The sequence below is a fragment of the Poecile atricapillus genome, chromosome 10, assembly GCF_030490865.1.
Source record: "Poecile atricapillus isolate bPoeAtr1 chromosome 10, bPoeAtr1.hap1, whole genome shotgun sequence".
NCBI lineage: Eukaryota > Metazoa > Chordata > Aves > Passeriformes > Paridae > Poecile > Poecile atricapillus.
Genome location: NC_081258.1, coordinates 14,254,516 through 14,273,559, shown reverse-complemented (window position 1 = coordinate 14,273,559; position 19,044 = coordinate 14,254,516). Strand labels below are relative to the sequence as shown.

General features: G+C 55.5%; 3 protein-coding genes and 4 non-coding genes across 8 annotated transcripts in view; 1 reads left to right on the top strand and 6 right to left on the bottom strand.

Annotated features, from left to right (window-relative positions):
* The first annotated feature begins 28 nt into the window (after positions 1 to 28).
* On the top strand, positions 29 to 2,737 carry LOC131582632 (C-signal-like). Its single transcript, XM_058846025.1, has 6 exons — positions 29 to 409; positions 935 to 986; positions 1,224 to 1,411; positions 1,495 to 1,653; positions 1,768 to 1,878; positions 2,587 to 2,737. The coding sequence occupies exons 1-6, from the start codon at positions 272 to 274 to the stop codon at positions 2,698 to 2,700; spliced, it is 762 nt and encodes a 253-aa protein (XP_058702008.1). The 5' UTR covers positions 29 to 271; the 3' UTR covers positions 2,701 to 2,737.
* Positions 2,738 to 4,128: 1,391 nt separating this feature from the next.
* Positions 4,129 to 9,624, bottom strand: IL34 (interleukin 34). Of its 2 annotated transcripts, none has more exons than XM_058846322.1 (7): positions 9,543 to 9,624; positions 8,422 to 8,603; positions 8,226 to 8,329; positions 7,856 to 7,933; positions 7,595 to 7,768; positions 4,692 to 4,830; positions 4,129 to 4,592 (listed from the first exon to the last, which is right to left on the bottom strand). In XM_058846322.1, exons 2-7 carry the CDS (start codon positions 8,447 to 8,449, stop codon positions 4,573 to 4,575), a joined length of 543 nt encoding a protein of 180 aa, XP_058702305.1. In that variant the 5' UTR covers positions 8,450 to 8,603; positions 9,543 to 9,624; the 3' UTR covers positions 4,129 to 4,572. The 2 variants fall into 2 exon arrangements, with proteins under 2 accessions (XP_058702305.1, XP_058702304.1); XM_058846321.1 differs by having other exon boundaries at positions 8,422 to 8,763; positions 9,543 to 9,616.
* On the bottom strand, positions 4,903 to 4,973 carry TRNAG-GCC (transfer RNA glycine (anticodon GCC)). Its single transcript has one exon. It is a non-coding gene; the product is annotated as a tRNA-Gly (tRNA).
* On the bottom strand, positions 5,603 to 5,673 carry TRNAG-GCC (transfer RNA glycine (anticodon GCC)). The gene has a single exon. It is a non-coding gene; the product is annotated as a tRNA-Gly (tRNA).
* On the bottom strand, positions 6,644 to 6,714 carry TRNAG-GCC (transfer RNA glycine (anticodon GCC)). Its single transcript has one exon. It is a non-coding gene; the product is annotated as a tRNA-Gly (tRNA).
* TRNAG-GCC (transfer RNA glycine (anticodon GCC)) lies at positions 7,311 to 7,381 on the bottom strand. Its single transcript has one exon. It is a non-coding gene; the product is annotated as a tRNA-Gly (tRNA).
* A 2,681-nt stretch (positions 9,625 to 12,305) lies between the features above and the next one.
* Positions 12,306 to 19,044, bottom strand: part of SF3B3 (splicing factor 3b subunit 3) — a 28,648-nt gene continuing 21,909 nt past the window's right edge. The window contains exons 21-26 of the mRNA XM_058845534.1: positions 17,867 to 17,992; positions 16,644 to 16,856; positions 15,616 to 15,714; positions 15,055 to 15,198; positions 14,189 to 14,293; positions 12,306 to 13,212 (exon numbers count right to left, since the gene is read on the bottom strand). Coding sequence (XP_058701517.1) covers positions 13,072 to 13,212; positions 14,189 to 14,293; positions 15,055 to 15,198; positions 15,616 to 15,714; positions 16,644 to 16,856; positions 17,867 to 17,992 — 828 coding nt within the window. The 3' untranslated portion in view covers positions 12,306 to 13,071. The remainder of the gene's footprint in view (positions 13,213 to 14,188; positions 14,294 to 15,054; positions 15,199 to 15,615; positions 15,715 to 16,643; positions 16,857 to 17,866; positions 17,993 to 19,044) is intronic.

Below are 19,044 nucleotides of genomic sequence, written 5' to 3'. Positions count from 1 at the left end.
GGAAACAGGTGGGAAGGTACCACCATGGCTTGAGGGGAGTGGGTGTTTTGGGGTATGGAGGAATGCAACAACCCCATGGTCAAGGTGATGGGTGACTCTGGGATGCAGAAGAACATCCTGCTGCCCCATCCCCTCCAGAAGAGGGGGTGCAGGCGGTTCCCCCCACCTCCACCCATCCCAGCAGCACCCGCAGCGTTGCCACCTCCCGGATTATTGAGGCCGATTGCCAAACCTCTCTGGGCAGCACAACCGGCTGGGGAGAGCAGTGGGGATGGAGGGGCTCAGCGTGGGCAGTGTCCTGCTGACCAGCTGTGATGGGGGGCTGGGCCTGGCACTGCTGAAGGGGCTGCTGGAGCAGCCCAGCCCACCTCGGCACCTCTTCGCTGCTTGCCTGGACCCCCAGGGCAAGGTAGGGAGGGCACCGGAGTGGGGGCGAGGGGGGGGACGGGAGGGAGTCATCTCTGGGATTGGTGCCTGGGAATGGCACAATCCCACCTGGAATTGGGAGGCTGAGTGCCAGCATCCTGCACGATGAATGGCATGGAAAAATACATCTGTATGTATGTACATATATGTACATACATTTTGTAAAACAAAAATACATATATATGTATTAAATATTAAAAATACCTATGTATGTATTAAATATGTATGTATTTAATTTTTTGGCGTCTCTTGGCGCAGGTATGTGCATGATGGGGAGTGCAGGGGGGGTTGCTGGCAGCCCCTGTGCCGGGGGCATCGCTGCTGGGAGCTTTGAAGCTCAGCCAGGTGCAGAGAAGCAGCGACTCGCCCCAAATGGCTCCCACTGGATCTTGTTGTAACCTGTTGGCTGTGACATGAGGGGCCACCCTCTTCCCACCCCGGCACGGTGCTGGCGTCACCTCCAGTCAGCTTCCCCACGTGACCCCCGTCCCCCGCTTTCTCCACCTAGGCTGTCAATGAGGTGGCTTTGGGCTTTCCCAACGTCATGATCCTGCCTCTAGGTAAGTGCTGGGGCGGGAAAGGGATGAAGCTTCTCAGGATTTAATTGCGATGATCGTGGGTGGCTCCAGGAAATGCCACCAAGCAGGTGGGTCCTTTGGTTTGGCTTAGCTCAGCCAGGTCACTGATGGGACCAGGAGGATGCTCAGTGGCTGGGAGTTGCCTCCTGCCATGTCCTACAGCATCTTGCCAGGGTCACAGCCACCAGCCTGTCCCCCGGCCTTCCTGTCCCCTTGCAGATGTGACAGACCCCAACAGCATCAAGGCAGCAGTCAGGAAGGTGAGGGAGGAGGTGGGAAGTGCTGGCCTCAACCTCCTGATTAACAACACCGGCACCACGCGCCGCAGCACCTTGGCCACTGAGACAGCAGAGAACATGAGCCTCGTCTACACCACCAACACCATCGGGCCCCTGCAGACAAGCCAGGTGAGGGCACAGGCAACCCCTGCCCCAAACAGTGGGAACAGGGAGGAGGAGGATGGTGACGCCTGAGATCCCATCCCCTGCAGGCCTTCCTGCCCCTGCTGAAGGAGGCAGCTGAGGCCGGAGGGCAGCGTGAGATGAGCTGCAGCAGAGCTGCCATCATCAACATCTCCAGCATCCTGGGCTCCATCGAGGTTGCACAGGCTTGGGAAGAGAGGCAGGACATCTGCTACCGCTGCAGCAAGGTACTGCCACTGGGAGGATGGGGAGGGATTTGGGGGTCACCTCCTCTGGGATCTCCCCCACCACTGGCCATGGCATTGCCAGGTCATGATGAGGAGGGGAATTGGTCCTCCCAGGCTGCTTTGAACATGCTTACCAAGTGCCTGGCCCTGGAGTACGGGAACAGAGGGATCCTCTGCGTGTCTGTGGATCCTGGACATGTGACACCTCCCTTGGAACAGGGGATGGTGAGTGACAGGAGGTGCATGGCCATCCTAGCTCAGCAAGGTCCCATAGGTATCCATTCCTGGGGGCATCCTTTCCCAGGAGAATCCCCTCCCAAGGCCACCCCATCCCATGAACATCCCTTCTCAGGGTTCATCCTTTCACAAAGAAATCCCTTCCCAGAAACATTCCTTCCCACAGACATCCCTTCCCACAGGCACCAGTTCACAGGGCATTTCTTCCCATGGGCATCCCTTTGCCATGAACATCCTTTCCTGAGGCATCCTTGACTATGGACATCCTTTCCCTGGGCACCCACATCTGTGCAGTCCCTTGGTCCCACAGTGGCTGTGCCACCACAGCAAAGGGATAATTCCAAACTCTCCCCTCAAATCACCCAATTTCTTCCCTATTTTTTATTTCCTTTCCCATCCTGATGGTGTGTCAGCAGAGGGCAGCCCGGTCCTGCACTTGGCTGTCCCTTACCCTGCTCTGGCTGACAAATGAGTCACTTTTTAATTAGAAATGAAAAAATTAACCTCCGTCCTTACAGGACTCAAATGAGGGAGAATCAATTTGTGCAAAGCCGCATCCTTTGGCCGCTGGAGCATCTCCAGCTGCTCCCAAACCAACCCAGCCGGAGCTGGCATTCCACCATCCCATGGGTGGGATTGGGGGTGTTGGGATGGAGAATCTTGGCTCACTTTTTCCCTTGCCCCTGCGTGCGACAGGGCCCGGTGACGCTGGAGGAGAGTGTGAGGGGCGTCCTGCAGCTGCTGGCCCAGCTCTCAGCCACCAGCAATGGCACCTTCTGGGACTGGAGAGGGCAGAGGCTGCCCTGGTGAGAGCAGCATCTGCCCACTGAGCTTAAATAATTAATTAAAGTGAATTAATTGCCATTTCCAGGCTCACTCTGATGGGGGGTGGGGGGAGGGATGGGCGGGGGAATAGAAACAGGGATGCAAAGGTTGGGGAATGGGAGTTGGATTCGCTGCCCCCCTGGTCTGGGATATGATTTGGGCCAGGGCAGCATAAGGAAGGGTGCTCCAAGTGTGGTCCCGAATCCAAGGCATTCCCTGGGGCTGGAGACTGAGATCCCCTGGGTATCCTCACTCTAGGGCCATAAGCCATACTGCTTAGGGGAACATCCCAGACAGCCCCCAAACTCGCCCTTGTCCTGCTGAGTCTGCCCACCCCAAAACCATCTGGCCTTTCCATGCCCACCCCAAGGATGCTGCCAGGCATTTTTCTTTTGATTCAAGGCCAGAAAAGGTTCTTCCTATTCCAGCAGCTGAACGATTTCACAGCAGATCTCCCAGTCTCAGCACACACCTAAAGATATCTTTTGAGACCTGGGCAGGGTATCCTGGGCTGACCCTCCCTAAAAACATCCCTCATGGAACACCAGGAGATACTGTAAACAGGCTCCCATTCTTGATCCTGTGAGTGCATTCCTGTAGAGGCTCTCAGCTGATGCTTCTGAAGCCATCTCTCAAAAGAGGGATCAGAAGAAAATGCACAATATCTCAAGTGGGCTGGACACGCAGGGTTTTGGCAAGCCCATTGCTGTGGGGATGCTCTGGGAAGCTGGGCAGGGGTCATTTTGCAGGGACAACTTCAGTTTTCCCACACTGGAGGAGGATGAAGGATCATTCCCACACTTGACACAAGGGAGTTGGAGGTTGGGGCTCCCTTAACCCAAGGGCTAAGGCAGCCCCAGGTGGGTTCCTGGACCACACAGGGGCTCTGTTAAAGCCAGCAGGGATGGGAGAGTGGGTTCCTCTAGTTAAAGTTCTTATCAAGCAGTGGATCATTACTGGCGGGTTTTATATCAGCTCTGCGTGGGCTTTATATCAACAGGAATTATCACCAGGCATGAAGGGAGGAAGGAAAGGGGGGAGGAAGAGGAGGAGGAGGAGGAGGAGGAGGAGAAGGAGGAGGAGGAGGGGGAAGAAGATGTTCATCCACTCATTCTGCAGTGCCCATGGACTCATGAGCCTAAGCCACAAATACACCAGTTCAGGTCTCTAATAGCTGATGAAGGTAATTAACTAAGCTGTAAAGAGGGGATGCAGCCAGGCAGCCCCAGCCCCTCCAGTGTGCCACCTGCACCATGCCGCCAAGCACAACAAACAAATCCAGATGTTTCCTTGCAGGGGAAGCAGCCGGGGCTGACCGAGGCAGCTCGGCAGGGGTCCCCTTATCAGAGGGAGTCTCTCCCCCACAGTGGTGAGGGAGGTGGCTGGCACCCCAAAAGAGGAGGCAGTGGAGGCTCTGTTTGCTGGTCCTTTATTTCGGGTAAGGCTGGAGGCTCCCGGGACCCAGTCGGAAGCTGAGCTGCAATGCTAAGAGAATTAACTGGTGTTTAATGAAAGCTGAGGAAAAAAATACAAATCAAGAGAAACAGGGTGATGCCCTCACCTGCCCTGTGGCAGGGAGGGCTATGTGTCCCCCCAACAGATTCCTGCTATGGGGGGGCTGTGTCTGACCCCACACCCATGCAAAGGCTGCCAGACGTTTCAGATGGACAAGACCTGACAGCCATAAACAGTCCCACAGTTCTGGAAGGGGTTGTGCTTGGTCCTGGAAGGAGTGGCATTTGTCCCACCTTTGCACCTTCCTTGGGAACCCCCCACAGGGCTGTGGGAGGAGCAGAGCAGACGCAGCATCCGAGGCTCCAGGGCAAGGAGGTGTCGAGTGAGGGGTCTTCCACAGTGTTAGGTGGACTCCCACCGACCTGAACAGAGGGAACAGGTGCCATGGCGTGGGACAGGGTCCCCCTGTGTGGCATCTGAGTTCCCCCAGGTCGGACGCCCCACCCTGATCCCAAACTCACAGGGCACCCCATAGAGCATCCGCATGACCTTGAGGCAGTTGTCCAGTAGTGCCTTGGGGCGCACAGCCTTGCTCCGGCTCTCAGCGCCCGCGCTGTGGATCAACTTCACCAGATCGGCCACCACTGTCTCCACATCTGTCTGCAGGGACAGACCACCAGGATGTCACCAAGGTCCCCCAAGGGACAGCAGGGTGCAAAAGGATGCAGCTGTTGCATTGGCCGGGAATCGAACCCGGGCCTCCCGCGTGGCAGGCGAGAATTCTACCACTGAACCACCAATGCCAGATGTGCACAGCATCCCAGCCCTCCCCCACACTCCCAAACCCAGCGGCCTGCGAGCAGCAGGACAGGCCCTGTCACCTCTGAACACCCTCACTGAGCACCCCAACACAGCTCTGAGACCGCGGCTCCAGCACATGCAAACGCCTCTTCCTGCTGCCCCACATCACCTACAGCAACGAGGGGTTCTCAGCAGCCTGCACAGTTAACCCTCTCATGAAACAACCCAGCAAAGCTCGCTCTCTCCTCAGAACCTGCCCCGTGGCACAGGACAACCCAGCCACACTTTGGTGTGACAGGCCACCCACATCCAGTACCCAAACACAGCTGCCTCTTGGATGGGGCAGCACCTCCCAGACCCATTGCCCGATTGCCCTGGGCCTCACTGCCACCGAGACAAAGCCCTTTGTCACTGCCACCAAACCAGAAACCCTCACTGTCAGCGAGCCATGGACAGTTACTGCCCATAAGGCACCAAGTCCCCCGCGGGTCACCAAGGTGCCCTGGCTTTGTTCCACCGACAATGACACTCCTCACGTCCACGCAGGGGGAGAGATGTGCCATCCCTCCAGGCACCCCAGGACAGTCCCTGTGGTCCCCCAAGAGACTGGGTGCAAAAAAAGTGCATTCCCTGCATTGGCCGGGAATCGAACCCGGGCCTCCCGCGTGGCAGGCGAGAATTCTACCACTGAACCACCAATGCCAGATGTGGGGTGCATTGTCACCCTTCCCACACGGCCCCACTGTCCCAAATCCAGCGGAGTGAGTGCAGCGTGGGCAGGCACTGCTGCCGATGAACACACCACAGACACACACAGAGGGGACCCCAAGACACAGCTCTGAGACCCTGGTTCCAGCCCATGGAAGTGTCTCCTCTGCGGCCTCATCAATAAGGAGGGGTTGTCAGCAGCCTTCAGAGTTAACCCTCTGGTGACAACCAAGCAAAGCTCCCTCCCTCCTCAGAGGGGCTGCAGAACCTGCCCCGTGGTACCAGACAACCCAGCCACACTTCGGGTTCACAGTGGTGACCCAGCTGTGACAGGCCACCCACATCCAGCAGCCAAACACCTCTGCCTTGGGGTGCAGCAGCACCTCCCAGCCACAAGCAACCCAAGGCCGCATGGAGCCCAAGTCAGGTGGAGGGGCTGGGAGCTGCAGAGTTGAAAGGCAGGACACTGGGCTGCACCGACAAGGAACAAAACCCTGGCTTTTAAGAGGGGGAGCACAATAATTGTCCCACTGAACTACATATGTCAGATGTGGAACTGCCCACAGGTGCCATCTGCCTCCATGGCCTGGGCATCCTTGACAGGAACCAGCACCTCCCACTGCTCCTAAAGCAGGGACCTTCACTGCCACCAACATAGCACGCCTTGCTGTCATTGAGCCTGTGTCCCTCTCTGCCACCCAAACGAGCTGGTCATTCACCAAACCATCTTCTCCTATTGGTCCCCGGTGCCGCCAAGCCAAGGATACTGAATGCAGGCAGGGCTGCTGCTGCCACCCTCAGGGCCTGAGCACCCACACATAGCACAGAGTCAGCCACGCGGGGAGATGCAGAGGGAGCACCTCTACAGAGATGCCCAAGGGAGCACCCACGGGAGCACCTCTGCTATTCCCTGAGCACGCTGGTAACAGCCAAAGGACAGCAGGGTGCAAAAGGATGCAGCTGTTGCATTGGCCGGGAATCGAACCCGGGCCTCCCGCGTGGCAGGCGAGAATTCTACCACTGAACCACCAATGCCAGATGTGCACAGCATCCCAGCCCTCCCCCACACTCCCAAACCCAGCGGCCTGCGAGCAGCAGGACAGGCCCTGTCACCTCTGAACACCCTCACTGAGCACCCCAACACAGCTCTGAGACCGCGGCTCCAGCACATGCGAACGCCTCTTCCCGCTGCCCCACATCACCTACAGCAACGAGGGGTTCTCAGCAGCCTGCACAGTTAACCCTCTCATGAAACAACCCAGCAAAGCTCGCTCTCTCCTCAGAGGCGCTGCAGAACCTGCCCCGTGGCACAGGACAACATCACGCTTTGGGTTCACATTGGTGACCCAGCCATGACAGGCCACCCACATCCAGCACCCAAATGCAGCTGCCTCGGGGTTCAGCAGCTCCATCGAGGCAGCAGAGGCTTGGGCAGAGAGGCAGGACCATCACCGGGAAAACAGGGAAAAATTCTTGGGCATCTTCTGCCTGATCCCCTGCAACTGCCGGCTGTGGTAGTGCCACCCCATGACGGAGGTCGGTGTGTGTGACAGTCCCGTTGTTTCCAGGTCTACCTATCCCCCAAGGGGGATGGGTTGCAGGCAAGGAAAAAAAAAAAAAAAAGCAGCCATTGCATTGGCCGGGAATCGAACCCGGGCCTCCCGCGTGGCAGGCGAGAATTCTACCACTGAACCACCAATGCCAGATGTGCAGCTTTCTCTAGGCACTGCCACACGGCCCCGAACCCTGCTCCCAAATTCTGTCCTTGCACTTAGTCTTTCCACGGAACCCACACGCAGGGAAAATGTCCATGGCCGTGCTGTGCCCTCCCAGGTGCTCATGGCTCAGTGTGTGTCCTCCCAGCACACGAGTGCGTGACGTGAGGCTGGGCTGGGGTGCCAGGGGGGATCCTCACCTGTCGGTACTTGCTGTACTCCTCACCCAGGGCATCGAAGAGCTGGCAGAGTTCCTGGGTGTATTTCCAGGATGGGTGCTTCTCTGGCAGCACCTCACGGATCCGCAGCACTGCCTGGGAGCTGACATGGAACCAGAGGTACCGCAGTGCTGCCTCCGACACTGTCCCATTGCGCTAAAGGGCAAAAGGGTTTGAGCCATGCAGCCCCCATGGGTCCCTGGAGTGCTCCCATCATGGGACTCTCCCCTGCCACCATCTTACCAGGCGGGTGATGTTGGATGGCCTCAGCACCTCTTCGTACTGGACCTGGACTGTGTAGTCAATGGGAAAGTAGTGTTTCTGGAAAGGCAAGGAAGAGCATGGGGGCTGGCATAGGGCAAAGTAATGGGCACATCCTTGCCAGCCTCAGCATGACACCGGGGAGCCGGTGCAAAAGCCCTTTGATGTGGTCAGCCCCCAGCAGAAGTAGCTCTGGGCACAATTTGGCACAAATTGTCCCTGGTAAAAAACACAGCACGCAGCACCCAACCAGTGTAGAGCAGTGGGTGCTGCCCCCCACCATGTACCCCCTGGACCAAATCGGGGCCTTGCAATGCCACATGTCCCTCCCACCTCCCAAAGCTGGGCTTACCATGTACTGCAGGCGCATCTCGTACTGCAACTTGTCCTGGAGCAGGCGGGTGAGCTCGCATTCGCCCGGCGCCGCAGCCTCCAGCCCCAGCACAGCCAGGACACCTGGGCAGCCAAACCCAGCGGCATCAGCTCCCCCAGGGACACCACTGAGGTGACTCCCGAGGCCATCCCCCCTGTCCCCCAGCTGTACTCACATAGGACGGCAGCGTAGCCCTGCTGCATGTTGATGGTGGCCGTCAGTGGAGCCCCAGGCTGTGCCTACATGGCTGGGGCTCACCGGGAGCCTCCAGGGCAGTGGCGTGGATGGTATGGGGACAAGGGACAGGTGTAGGCTCCGGGCACTGGCTGCTCTCCGGTAGCCCCGGGCAGTTGTTCCCTGCCATGGATGGGGGGTTAGTCCCCCTTCCCGGCAGTCCCCGCTGGCTTCTCCTCTCCAGCTGGTGGCAGGGAGGCAGCAGGTCCCGGGGCCGTCACAGCGTGTTGGCAGGGATGTGTTTACAGGGGTGCAGGAGCACCCCCGGACTGCAAGAGGGAATCTGGGGGAAGAGAGCCCCGGCTGCAGCCCCCAGGCAGGACACCCGCTCCGAGCCCCGGGGGTGGCAGGGAAGACAGTCCCGCGTGAGCCTCGGGTGGCCAAAATACTGTGGGTAGCCGTGGAGCCGTGTATGCCTGTGTCCCACTTGGGGCAGGGCTACCAGGGCTTCCCTGATGACACCCTCAGGGGATTTCCAGGGAAGGAGGGGGATGAACCCAGCCCCGTTATTCCAGCGGTGAGTTAGTCCGGCCTCAGCCGAGGAACGCTGGGAGACGGGGCTGCTGAAACGGCCAAGCCACCGCATGCTGGGTCCCCACACAGAGGTGTCCTGTCCCTACACCCCTGTGAAGGGGGCTCTGCCATGCCCCCAAGCTGTGGAAGGAGACCATAGCATGTCCTTGTGGCACATCTTCCACAGCGTGTCCCCTTGCGAAGGAGGGTGCTTTGTGTCCGTGCCATACCCCAGCACAGAAGGGGCCCCATCTGCGTCCCCAGCAGCGCGTCCCGGTGCCGGGGGGACCACGCCGTGTCCCCACGCGGTGCCGTGTCCCAAGGGAAAGCAGCCGTGCTCCCACGCAAAGGCTCCGTGCAGTGTCCCAGCGCAAAGGGGTGCCACCCACAATCCCCGGTGGAGGGACCTCTGTGCCATGTCCCTGCAAAATGTCCCCAAGCGAACACGGCCGGCTCTCGGGGCGTGTGTGTCCCGTGCCGCGTCCCCAAGCGGGGCCGTGGGTGCCCGACCGCCCCCCGCGCCCCCCGCGCGAGGCTCCGCGGACCCACCTGGCGCGGGACGCGTCCACCCGCGGGCGGCGGCGGCGGCGGGGCCGTGCCCGCGCTTCCCGGGAGGCGGGCGGGGGGCGGCGGCGCGGGGAGCGGGCGGGGCGGCGGCCGGGCGGGGAGCGGGGACAGAGCGACCGCCCCGCACGGCCCGGGGAGAGTCCGGCCCTGCCCCGCCGCGGGTGCCCGGCTCCCCCAGCCGGGTGGGTGTCTCCAGCTCTGGGGAGCGAGAGCGGGAGGTGGCCCCAGGGTACCCAGGTAGCCCAGGCTGGGGTGGCCCCAGGGTGCTTGGCTAGCCCTCGTGGGTACCTCCCTGTTTATCGGGGTGCTTTGCTGCCTCAGCTGGGTGGCCCCAGGGTGCTTGGCTGACCCTCACAAGTTCCTCAGAGTGTTTTGCTGTTCCAGGCAGGTGGCTCCGAGGGGGGGCTCAGCGAGCCCAAGCTGGGTGTCCCGGGATGCTCAGCTGCTCAGTTCACCTAGCCAGGTACCCCCGCTGTGCTCAGCTCATCCAACTGCGTGGCCCCAGGGTACCTGGTTCATCCTGCTGGGTCCCTCCCTGTTCCTCAGGGTGCGGCGCTGCAGCAGCAGGGAGCCCCTGGGTGTTGGTCTAACTACGGTGTGTGCCTCCTCCACTGCTCAGAGTGCTGAGCCGTGGCTGCAGGGTGCCCACCCAACCCAGTCAGGTGCCACACCACCCCTGGGGTGCCCAGCTGACCACTCTGCACAGCCCTGGGTTCTCTGGGCTGCTCTGCTCTGCCAGCACCGGCACCCCCAGGGTGCTGGGCTTTCCTGGCCAGGGGTCCCAGGGCACATACTGGGCTGAGCACCCATGGGCACAGTTTGGGGCAATCCAAGAGGGAGTGCTTGGGAATACCCAGCCTTTGCAACCAAGGAAGCACCCGAGGGAGGGCTGCACTGCAGCACTAATCTCAGAGGGGCTGAGGTATTCTCAGCTGGCTCCAGGCCAACAGGACTCTGCTCCCTCTGGCCCAATCCTACATCATCCTCTCAGGATGCTTCAGAGCTGAGCTCCTGCCAGGAGTAGGGGACAAGGGACATTGTCCTCCCCCACATCACCCTGAAGAGCCCCTTGGAAGAGTCACTGTGTCTGTGCTCAGAGCTGCTGAGCATCCAAAGGGTCAGCAAGAAGCATCGGCTATCAAAGAATGGGTCAATGCTCCCAGGGAAACGCGTGGGAAGGAATGCACTTCTGCCTGTGAGAGCGCACTGGGATTCCCCTGGCATGGAGTCAGGGCCACTGCCGTGCTCCTGCCAAGCTTCCCCAGGTCCTGGCCAGTCTTGGGCAAGGCCCTCGCCTCCCTCCCAGCACTCGTCGGGGACCGAGATGCTGAGCTCTAAGCAGGGAAGGAGCTGCTCCAGCTCCTCACTCAGGTGTCCGCAGGGATTTTGCCCGCAGCTGCTGCAGGCGCTGGAGGAAGGAAGCCATTTAATAGCAGTCCCTGCCCACGTATTCATCAGCCTGGCAGCCGGGATGGGGCGAGGGAGTGCGGAGCTGCGCAGCACTGTGCTGGGGGCGGGTTGTGCTCCCTGGCTGCTCCGGGCTGGAAATCAGTGCTGGGATGAACCCAAGGCAAACAGCTTCCCGTGCCTGGCCTCGGCACCTCTGCTCCCACAGGACGGTAGGATCCTGGTCCCCTGCAGCTCCAGGGGGGAACCCTCAAAGAGAAACCTTCTTTGTCCCAGTGAAGGGGAGCTGGGGGTTCAGCCAGCTCGCCACAAGCCCCCAGCTCCTTATCGCTGGGAATTGGTCTCTCCCAGGCTTTGCATTTTACTGGAGGCAGGTTATTCACCAGGCACAGCCGAGGAACCAGTTTGGGAACATCTCAAGCCACCCCTCTTCCCAGCTTTCACTTTCAGGACACCAGCATGACAAATACCAAGTGTCACTGGAGCTCCGCTGGAAGTGGCCTCTGATCCAAAGCATCAGTCCCTTGGGGAGGACGAGGGCCAGTGAGCATAGGACGAGCACTTTAAGTCCATGGCAAGCCAGAAGCTGGACCCCACAAAGCTCAGCTCCCCTTCACCCTGGATACAGCCGCCACTCAGGCCAGGGAAGGGAGCACAAAGCCCTTTGCTCTGCCATCAGAGGATGGGTGGGGCTCCACATGCCATGCCAGAGCCAAAGGGTGCAGCTCTGCGCTGTAAGCCCCTGCCAATGCAGGCCTTCGAGATCAAGACAAGGCAGGAGGGGAGAGGAGAGTGCAAAGGACAGGGCAGGAGGGTGTGTTTGCCCTCATCCCACACAGTACATGCACCAGAGAACGTAAAAGCTGTTCAAAGGGAGCGCAGGCATCAAAGGACCACCTGTCCCTCCAAGCCCCAAGCAGGGAACAACCCAGCAGAACCAGGAAGCACTTGATGTGTGGCTGCACTCCCGCTGTGTGGAAGTCCCACTGGACCCTCTGCAGCCAGCTACCAAACCTCTGGGACAAGGACCTTTCCCCAGCCCTCCCGGCAGCCAGCTGCTCCTCCCGGAGCTGCAGCTGCTACACTGGGCAACACAGCACCCCCATACGCTGGAATGGCTGCAGAAATGACTTCCCTCTCTCCACAGCCTGCTTTGTGTGTGTCCCAGGGCCGATCAAGCAGCAGGAGACCAGCTCCAGGCATGGCAGGGGGGCAGTGAGGGGCCTGCAGGAGCACAGGGGCTCAGGGTGTGCACATTTCTGTATTCCTTCTCCTCCCCTCCTGCTCCCGCCAGGTCAGCAGCAGCTGCCACGAAGGAGAAGAGCCCCAGCGCCAGGGTAGTGAAAAAACAGGCTTTTATTCTTCATGTGCTGCTCACAGTCACAGCTTGGAGACACTCTCTTGCCAAAGTTATTATGAAACAAATCAAGTCCCAGACTCAGGCCTCGCTCTTCCCCACCCCCAAGAGAGTCAACATTGTACAAAACTCTATTTACAGGGAAAACAGTCAGAAATGGCGAGTCCAAAAAACCCCCTTGCAATTCAGAAGAAAACATTCAAGACAAGTGTGACAGTTACACCCTCCACACAGCCAGCTTCCCATTGGCTGCTCCCTGGACTAGTATAAGCCCAGAGCCGCTCACCACTGGCTACTGAAAGAGGAGCCTGGTAATCCTGAATCATGCCACAGCTCTTTCCTTTTCTAAAACGCTGCAAAATCACAAACCCCACTTGACCCAACAAAGACTCAGCTGGAGCTGCCCTACAGAACTTTCAGTAAGACACCCTGGGACTCCCCATTCGAAAGGGAGGACAAGGAGATAGGACTGAGGGTCAGCTGGCATCCTGCCTTGGGCACTTCCCAAGAGAGAACTGCTCTGGCCAGAAGCCAGAATGTCAGGAGCCTTCACATAGGCAGCAGGATGTGTGGGGAAACCTAATAACTGATACTGTATTTACTGGAGTCACATTACTTTGAAACATAAACCAAGAGGACCAAACCAATATTAGAAAAGGGGGGGGGGAAGCACACATTCCTCCTCCCCAAGGTGCCTAAAGAGCACCCAGAGGAGCTGCAAGCATTTCTGCCCCTGCCAGCCACCACTCAGAAAGCGTAGCGTGTGCGGATGTCTTCCAGCTTCTTGGACACCTCGGGTGGGGTCCGGTCCAGCTCCTCGGCCACATTCTTCTGTTTGTTAGGCTCCATGGAGTTGAACTGCTCACACAGGTCCCCATCAATCACATTCTGGAGAGGCAAGGAGGAGAGAACTGAATCGAAACCACACAGAGGCACTGAACCCTGCCTAAACAAGGAAAAATGGCCACAAACAGTTTGTTCCCAGGAGTTTCTTAATCCTGTCCTGGAAACAAGACCACTCCTGGTGACCTCATCTGCTGAATAGCAGCAGTTAGCATCACATTAATTAGTGGCCAGCTTGATTAACGAAACAGAAACCCAAAAGGCCTGGGTGCAGCAGAAGAATCACACAAGGTAAAGGAAGAGAGATCCGCCTTGGTCTGAGCCCTGCGCTGGGAAGGCTGGGGGAGGCTGTGAGGGATGACATGTATCTGCAAACCAGCCTCAAGCTCATCAAGACCACCACCACCCTCCACACCTAGAAAGCTCCATCTGCTGAGACAGTGTTCTGGCTGACTCCACACTCATTACTCTGGTAGTAGCTACCACTGGGATCCATCTGGTCGAGCATTTAGTAGCTCACAGCTTCTAACAGTTCCTCAAAAGCAGGAATAGGCAGGAACAGCTGCTTCTGAACTTAAATTTCCCTTTCCAGTGGTGGTGGAAAAAACATAACCCAGGGCAGCACTCACTTTGACCCAGCCACACCAACAGCTACGTAATGCTGCTTCTCTTGGTGGAAAACGGAGATGCTGTGGGAAGTGGAGAAATGCAACTACAGCACCTCTGGGCTTGGGTCTTAGGACCAGCCCTCAGGAGACTCATTACAAGAGCTAAGAAACCAAACCAGACATGTATTAAGAGCTAAGTACTGTTCTCCTTACAGACTGCTGCTCAAGAGCCAGCTGCTACAGGCACTACACAAGCCATTACTGACAGCACCTCAGTTCTCCCCACTAAACAGCAACTTTGCTTTGTCCAACACAATAACCTTGCCTTGCTTCTGCCAGCCTCAAGGCAGCTCTGTGCTCCAAAACAACTCTCTGCCCTCTGTGACCAGGTGACCCACGTGCTCAGGGCTTACCTTCACTGGGAAGTAGTAGGAACGGAAACTGAGATGGTCTCGTCCACAGAGAGGAGGGTGCTCGGACCGTAAGTGCATTTCCACATGCTGGAAGAAGTCATGATCCTGGGGAGATAAAGGATTGATAAGAGAACAGTTTGGTACACATCAGTGCTGCTAGCAAGGCAAGACAACACCCATCAGAAGGTGCTCCTGCACTGGCTGAAACACTGCCATTATATGGCCATTTGGAGTTGGACGAGATGAACTTTACATGTCCCTTCCAATCCAAACCATTCTGTGGTTCTGTGATTAACAGACTGCCAGAGCAGCCCTGCACATGGCAGCCAAAGTCACGGCTACCCCCTCATCACTTCCACTTGGGAAGCACCCACAGCAGAGCTAAACAGCCACCCAGGTCAGGATCAGCCTCCCAGGAAACGAGGCACAGGGCAGCTGTGCAGCACAGAGCTGCAGCTCCAACAGGGAATGTCGTGCCATCCACTGTGGTCCAAGAGGCCACAACAAATACAGAACAGAGTACTATCCTCAGGACTTGAAACATCACTGCCTCATCAACAGCCTAGAGGCTACACAAAACATGCCAAAGGACTCCTCCCTCCACACTGAAACACCCAAAGCTCCTTGAAAGCACAAACAGATTCAGAACAACAGTGCAACAAAGAATGCTTTAAACTCTATAGAACCAATGCAGGATTCGACAAACTCCTTCTCTTCCCTTCTGCACTGGAGCTGCAGGCTCTCCTGTAGCTCAGGTTTTCAGCCACTGTGGAGCCCTCCAGGAAATGCAGTATATTTAATATACTGGCTGCAGATGGGTGCACAAAAAGCAGCAAGACTGCAGCCTGATGCTTGGGCTTGCTTACCTCATGGGAAGTAAAAGGGACCAAGATTCCTATCCCCCCTGACAAGGTTGTATAAACAAGAGATTCAGAGCCTCCTGGAATCAGTGTGGTCTTCTGCAAGGAAAGCACCGTTTCTCCCACGTGATAATTCATAATCACTTCAGCCTGAAAGGAAAGCACAGAAGCATGTTTTTTCTTAAGCTTATATAAAAGCACCAAAGGGCTTGAGAGAGGAAAGCAGAATAAATTCAGCCAACTGCTAGCTCTGAAATGCCTTTCTAGAGAGGAAGTGCCTTCCACCTGTGACCAGATGGCAGAACTCAGCTGGACAAACGGATGTAAGTAATGAGAGAAAGCAGCAAAAGAAAATGAGCTACTTCCATTAAACACACCAAACAGGCTTCAGCTGTGATTTCAGAAATTTGGCTTGCAGTAACAGTGAAAACAGATCACCCACAGCACAGCAGATTGTGTAGAAGCAGAACGGCCAATACATGTCCTGAATGACACTGCAAAGGCCTTCACAGAAAAGCAGTGCATTCTTTTCTTACAATAACCATGTGCTTCCCCACAAAGTATTACCTTCTGTGATGCTCCATTAAGCAGGCCCCTGTCCCAGAGAGCTTTGTTGCCTGTGGGATCCTCATCTACCTCATCATTGGTGTTGGGAGGCAATCTCACCTGCGTTGAAAGAGGAAGGAAGAAATAGCAAGCTGCAGAGCAGCAGCACGTCTCTGGAGAACCTTTGTGCTGCTGGAAAGGCTGCTCTTCTGGACTCTACAAGAACCACTTTACACTTACAGTAGAATCATCCAGGTGCCTCTTCAAAACAGCCTCTACAGTTACATGACAACTGTGGTATCAAGACCAATAGCCCATCACTCAGAAATACAGGCAGAGCCTCACAACCAGCTTCTGCCTGGCCTAGCACTCATAGATCACCCTGAGAGGTATGGTCAAACTGATCTGAAGGTGGTTTCCACTAAGGAAACAGTCTGATGGATGTGGGGCAGGAAAACTGAAGAGGACTGATCTGTGTGCGCTGGCCAAATCCTGCAGGCGCAGCATCTGACACTTGCTGAACTCTGCACTCCAAAGCACCCGAGCACGCTTCAGAAAGAGATCAAAGCTCTGCCAAAAAGACCATCTATTCTTTCCTCCTCCCTTGCTGAAATCCAGCCAAGTGGGGAAGTGTTGGCTGACAAAGCCAACTGTGAATAGGAAGTGACAAAGAAAGCTAAATGCCAGCGATGAGGCTTAGTCAGAAAGAGTGATAACCCTGACTCAAGTTTTCATGGGCCCTCTCACAGCAACAAACTTCTTTTCAAGGCTTACTGACAGTAAGCTTTGAGGCAATATAAATATAAACATAAATTACTGGATACCTCAGAAATAATGTTTATGACTTGCTGATGCTTTAACTTATTTGCTTCATTTAACAAACAGATAAACTGCAGCCCACTATGATGACAGTCACCCCATGAAAACAAGTCAGTGGTACAGGGCGTTGTCTCCAGCTAATGACAGATTCTCATTCTTTTAAGATAAATCATGGATGTTTTAAGGGAAAATATGTCCAAAAAGCCCCGACTTCAGCAAGGCACACTCACCACACAGATGTTACCAAACTTGTCTGCTCCAGCCACAGTGTCGTAATCCAGGAGCGTTGCTGTAGTGACCCACCGGGGGTAAGTATCATCAGCAAAGATAATGAGCTGGTTCTCATTCCTTTTGTAACGCACCCAGATGAAACTCTCCTGAACATCTGAGACAATCACTCTGTGCCCAATGGTTTGGATCCCACAGATGTAGTTGGCAATGTGCTTTTGAGAGAGAAAGGACAAAACCTCAGTGCTTCAAATAGAGAAGCATCACCCTACTCCAGATGAAACACTATTTCCCGCTGTGAACTACAGCTTGCTTCCTGCTCCCCATCATTTCCTCCAAAACTACCCCTCATTTCTGCCATACTACAGTCCCACTCTAAATACACCATCAACACAGGGCAATCTAACAAGCACCATGTGGCATTCACAGCCTTCCCTTTATGAGCACTGTCCAGAGAAGAAGTGAGCCCACGATTGGAGATGCCAGGACATCCCTACAAGCAGGCACTGCTTCCATGTCTCCTCACTGTATGGTCATGGAAGGCCCAAGAACAAAAGCTTCAATTTTTCATGTGAGATGTGAGTAATGTTTTAGGAAAAAAAAAATCCCCTACAAGTTCCCAGTCTATTAGCTTGCTGGAGTTCTTTTGTGGAATAATGAGCTACTGGCACAGGTTCTGCAGCTTGCACAAGAGAGGGAGGAGCAGGCAATTAAGAGTTAGAAAATCACACTTTTCTTTCCCTGAAGTACCAGAGATGCTCAGCAAGGAGGATTGTCTACTTGAAAGAGAAAATCCCCTTTTCAGCATTCTGGGGATCTGATGAGGTGGTCATATGCACCCCCCTCCAGCTTCTGTCCCTCAGCTGCTTATCACTTAAGCTAACGAAACATTTCCATCGATCATCTTCTATCTTGTTAAGACCTCTCACATTTGCAGCAGCCAAAGGAACAGTCTGTACAGACCCCTGTACATGGTCAGTAACAGGGACAAAAAGGAACTTGCAACACCACTGTCAGAAAATGTTGTGTGGGTGTGGGATGCAGAGGGGCAGCACAGCAGCCCAATCTAGTCCAGCACTACTCTGGACAGATGCACCCAGCAAGGCAAACACACAGCTCTGATGACCAAATAAACAGACACACTTGAGCTAACCCCCATGTTTCACTCTTGCTACAAAGTACCACTCATTCCAAATTGACTCTGGTCAGGAGCAGAAGGCAGTACCTTATTCTCACATTTCCGAAGCAGTTTCTTCTTGCCCAGGTCATATACACGCAGGAGTTTTCCAACTCCAATTAAGACACGGCCTTGGAATGGAGCAATGGCTGCAGGGACCTCCTCCACAGGGGTCTAGAGAGGGAAGAGGAAGATGATAAAATTCTCATTAAGACAGCTAGCCATACATAAACCTTCAGACCAGATTCAGCTAATGGTATGGTTGAGGTTCACTGGCCTGTTCCAAGGTTTTCAATGTAAAAGGCTAGTAACAATCTTTTTCTACAGGAGAGGCAACAGGTCAGTCCTTTGCAGGCCTTTTGACAGCAGCAGATGTCACACATAGAGCAAAGACAGCCGTGGGCACTCACACATGACACATTGCTGGCAGCACACCTTAACTGAAGCACAGGACTGCTGTAAGAACCTCATACTGGGCAGGCAGCAAAAGAAGAAAAGGGACTGCTTGCCTCAGTTCTTAGTTTTGGTTTACATCCAACAGAAAAACTTTGCCTGAATCTACCCAGACTGTTTTTAAAGGAAGGCATGAATGTAATTCAGCCATCTGACATTGCCACCAAAGAAATTATGAACAACTACAGTGTGTCCACCATTTCAGTAACTCAGACAGGGTTACTGTCTGAAAAATCTCCCACTGCTAATCAATCCAAAATGATCAGACACAGCAGAGGAGGGGAAAATGTAGAGAGCTTCCAGCTACAGCATTCCTAGCTTGACTGCACTGGCTAAGAAGTTTATTTCACAACTTCAACTCTGTCAACTTCCCAGTGGGTGTTCAGTGGCATCAGAAAAGGCTGCAGTCCAAGACAGAACCCACTCACGGCATCAGGACTCTAGGAAGTGAGTAAGCCACAACATTCCTTTCCATGTGTTCATCTGCTCAAATCTTAGCCATGCTGGAAGCATGTGGAAAGAGCAGTAATTTTTCTGCTGAAACCTTTGCCGAAGCCCCCGAGACCTATCAAACAAGTTGGTCACTAATCATTTCTACACACAATCAAACAGCATCCAAGGAAGATGACAGCTCACAACAGCTGCACATGGTCAGCCAAGGACTGATAGTCTTAGCACCAGGGTTCAAGTGACCCAACTATGAATTTGCTCTGTAAACAAGTGCTTAAGCAGCTCTCTGAGCTCATATTCCAGAAAGCAAACAGAGCCATTTC

Bases quoted from the DNA above. Each gene is read 5' to 3' on its own strand.
- LOC131582632 (XM_058846025.1), top strand. From the start codon at position 272: ATGGAGGGGCTCAGCGTGGGCAGTGTCCTGCTGACCAGCTGTGATGGG. The intron at 410-934 runs GTAGGGAGGGCA...TTCTCCACCTAG, and splicing joins GCCTGGACCCCCAGGGCAAG to GCTGTCAATGAGGTGGCTTT. The intron at 1,879-2,586 runs GTGAGTGACAGG...TGCGTGCGACAG, and splicing joins CTCCCTTGGAACAGGGGATG to GGCCCGGTGACGCTGGAGGA.
- IL34 (XM_058846322.1), bottom strand. From the start codon at position 8,449: ATGCAGCAGGGCTACGCTGCCGTCCTAT. The intron at 7,934-8,225 runs GTAAGCCCAGCT...TTGCCTTTCCAG, and splicing joins AGATGCGCCTGCAGTACATG to AAACACTACTTTCCCATTGA. The intron at 7,769-7,855 runs GTAAGATGGTGG...TTTGCCCTTTAG, and splicing joins CATCCAACATCACCCGCCTG to CGCAATGGGACAGTGTCGGA.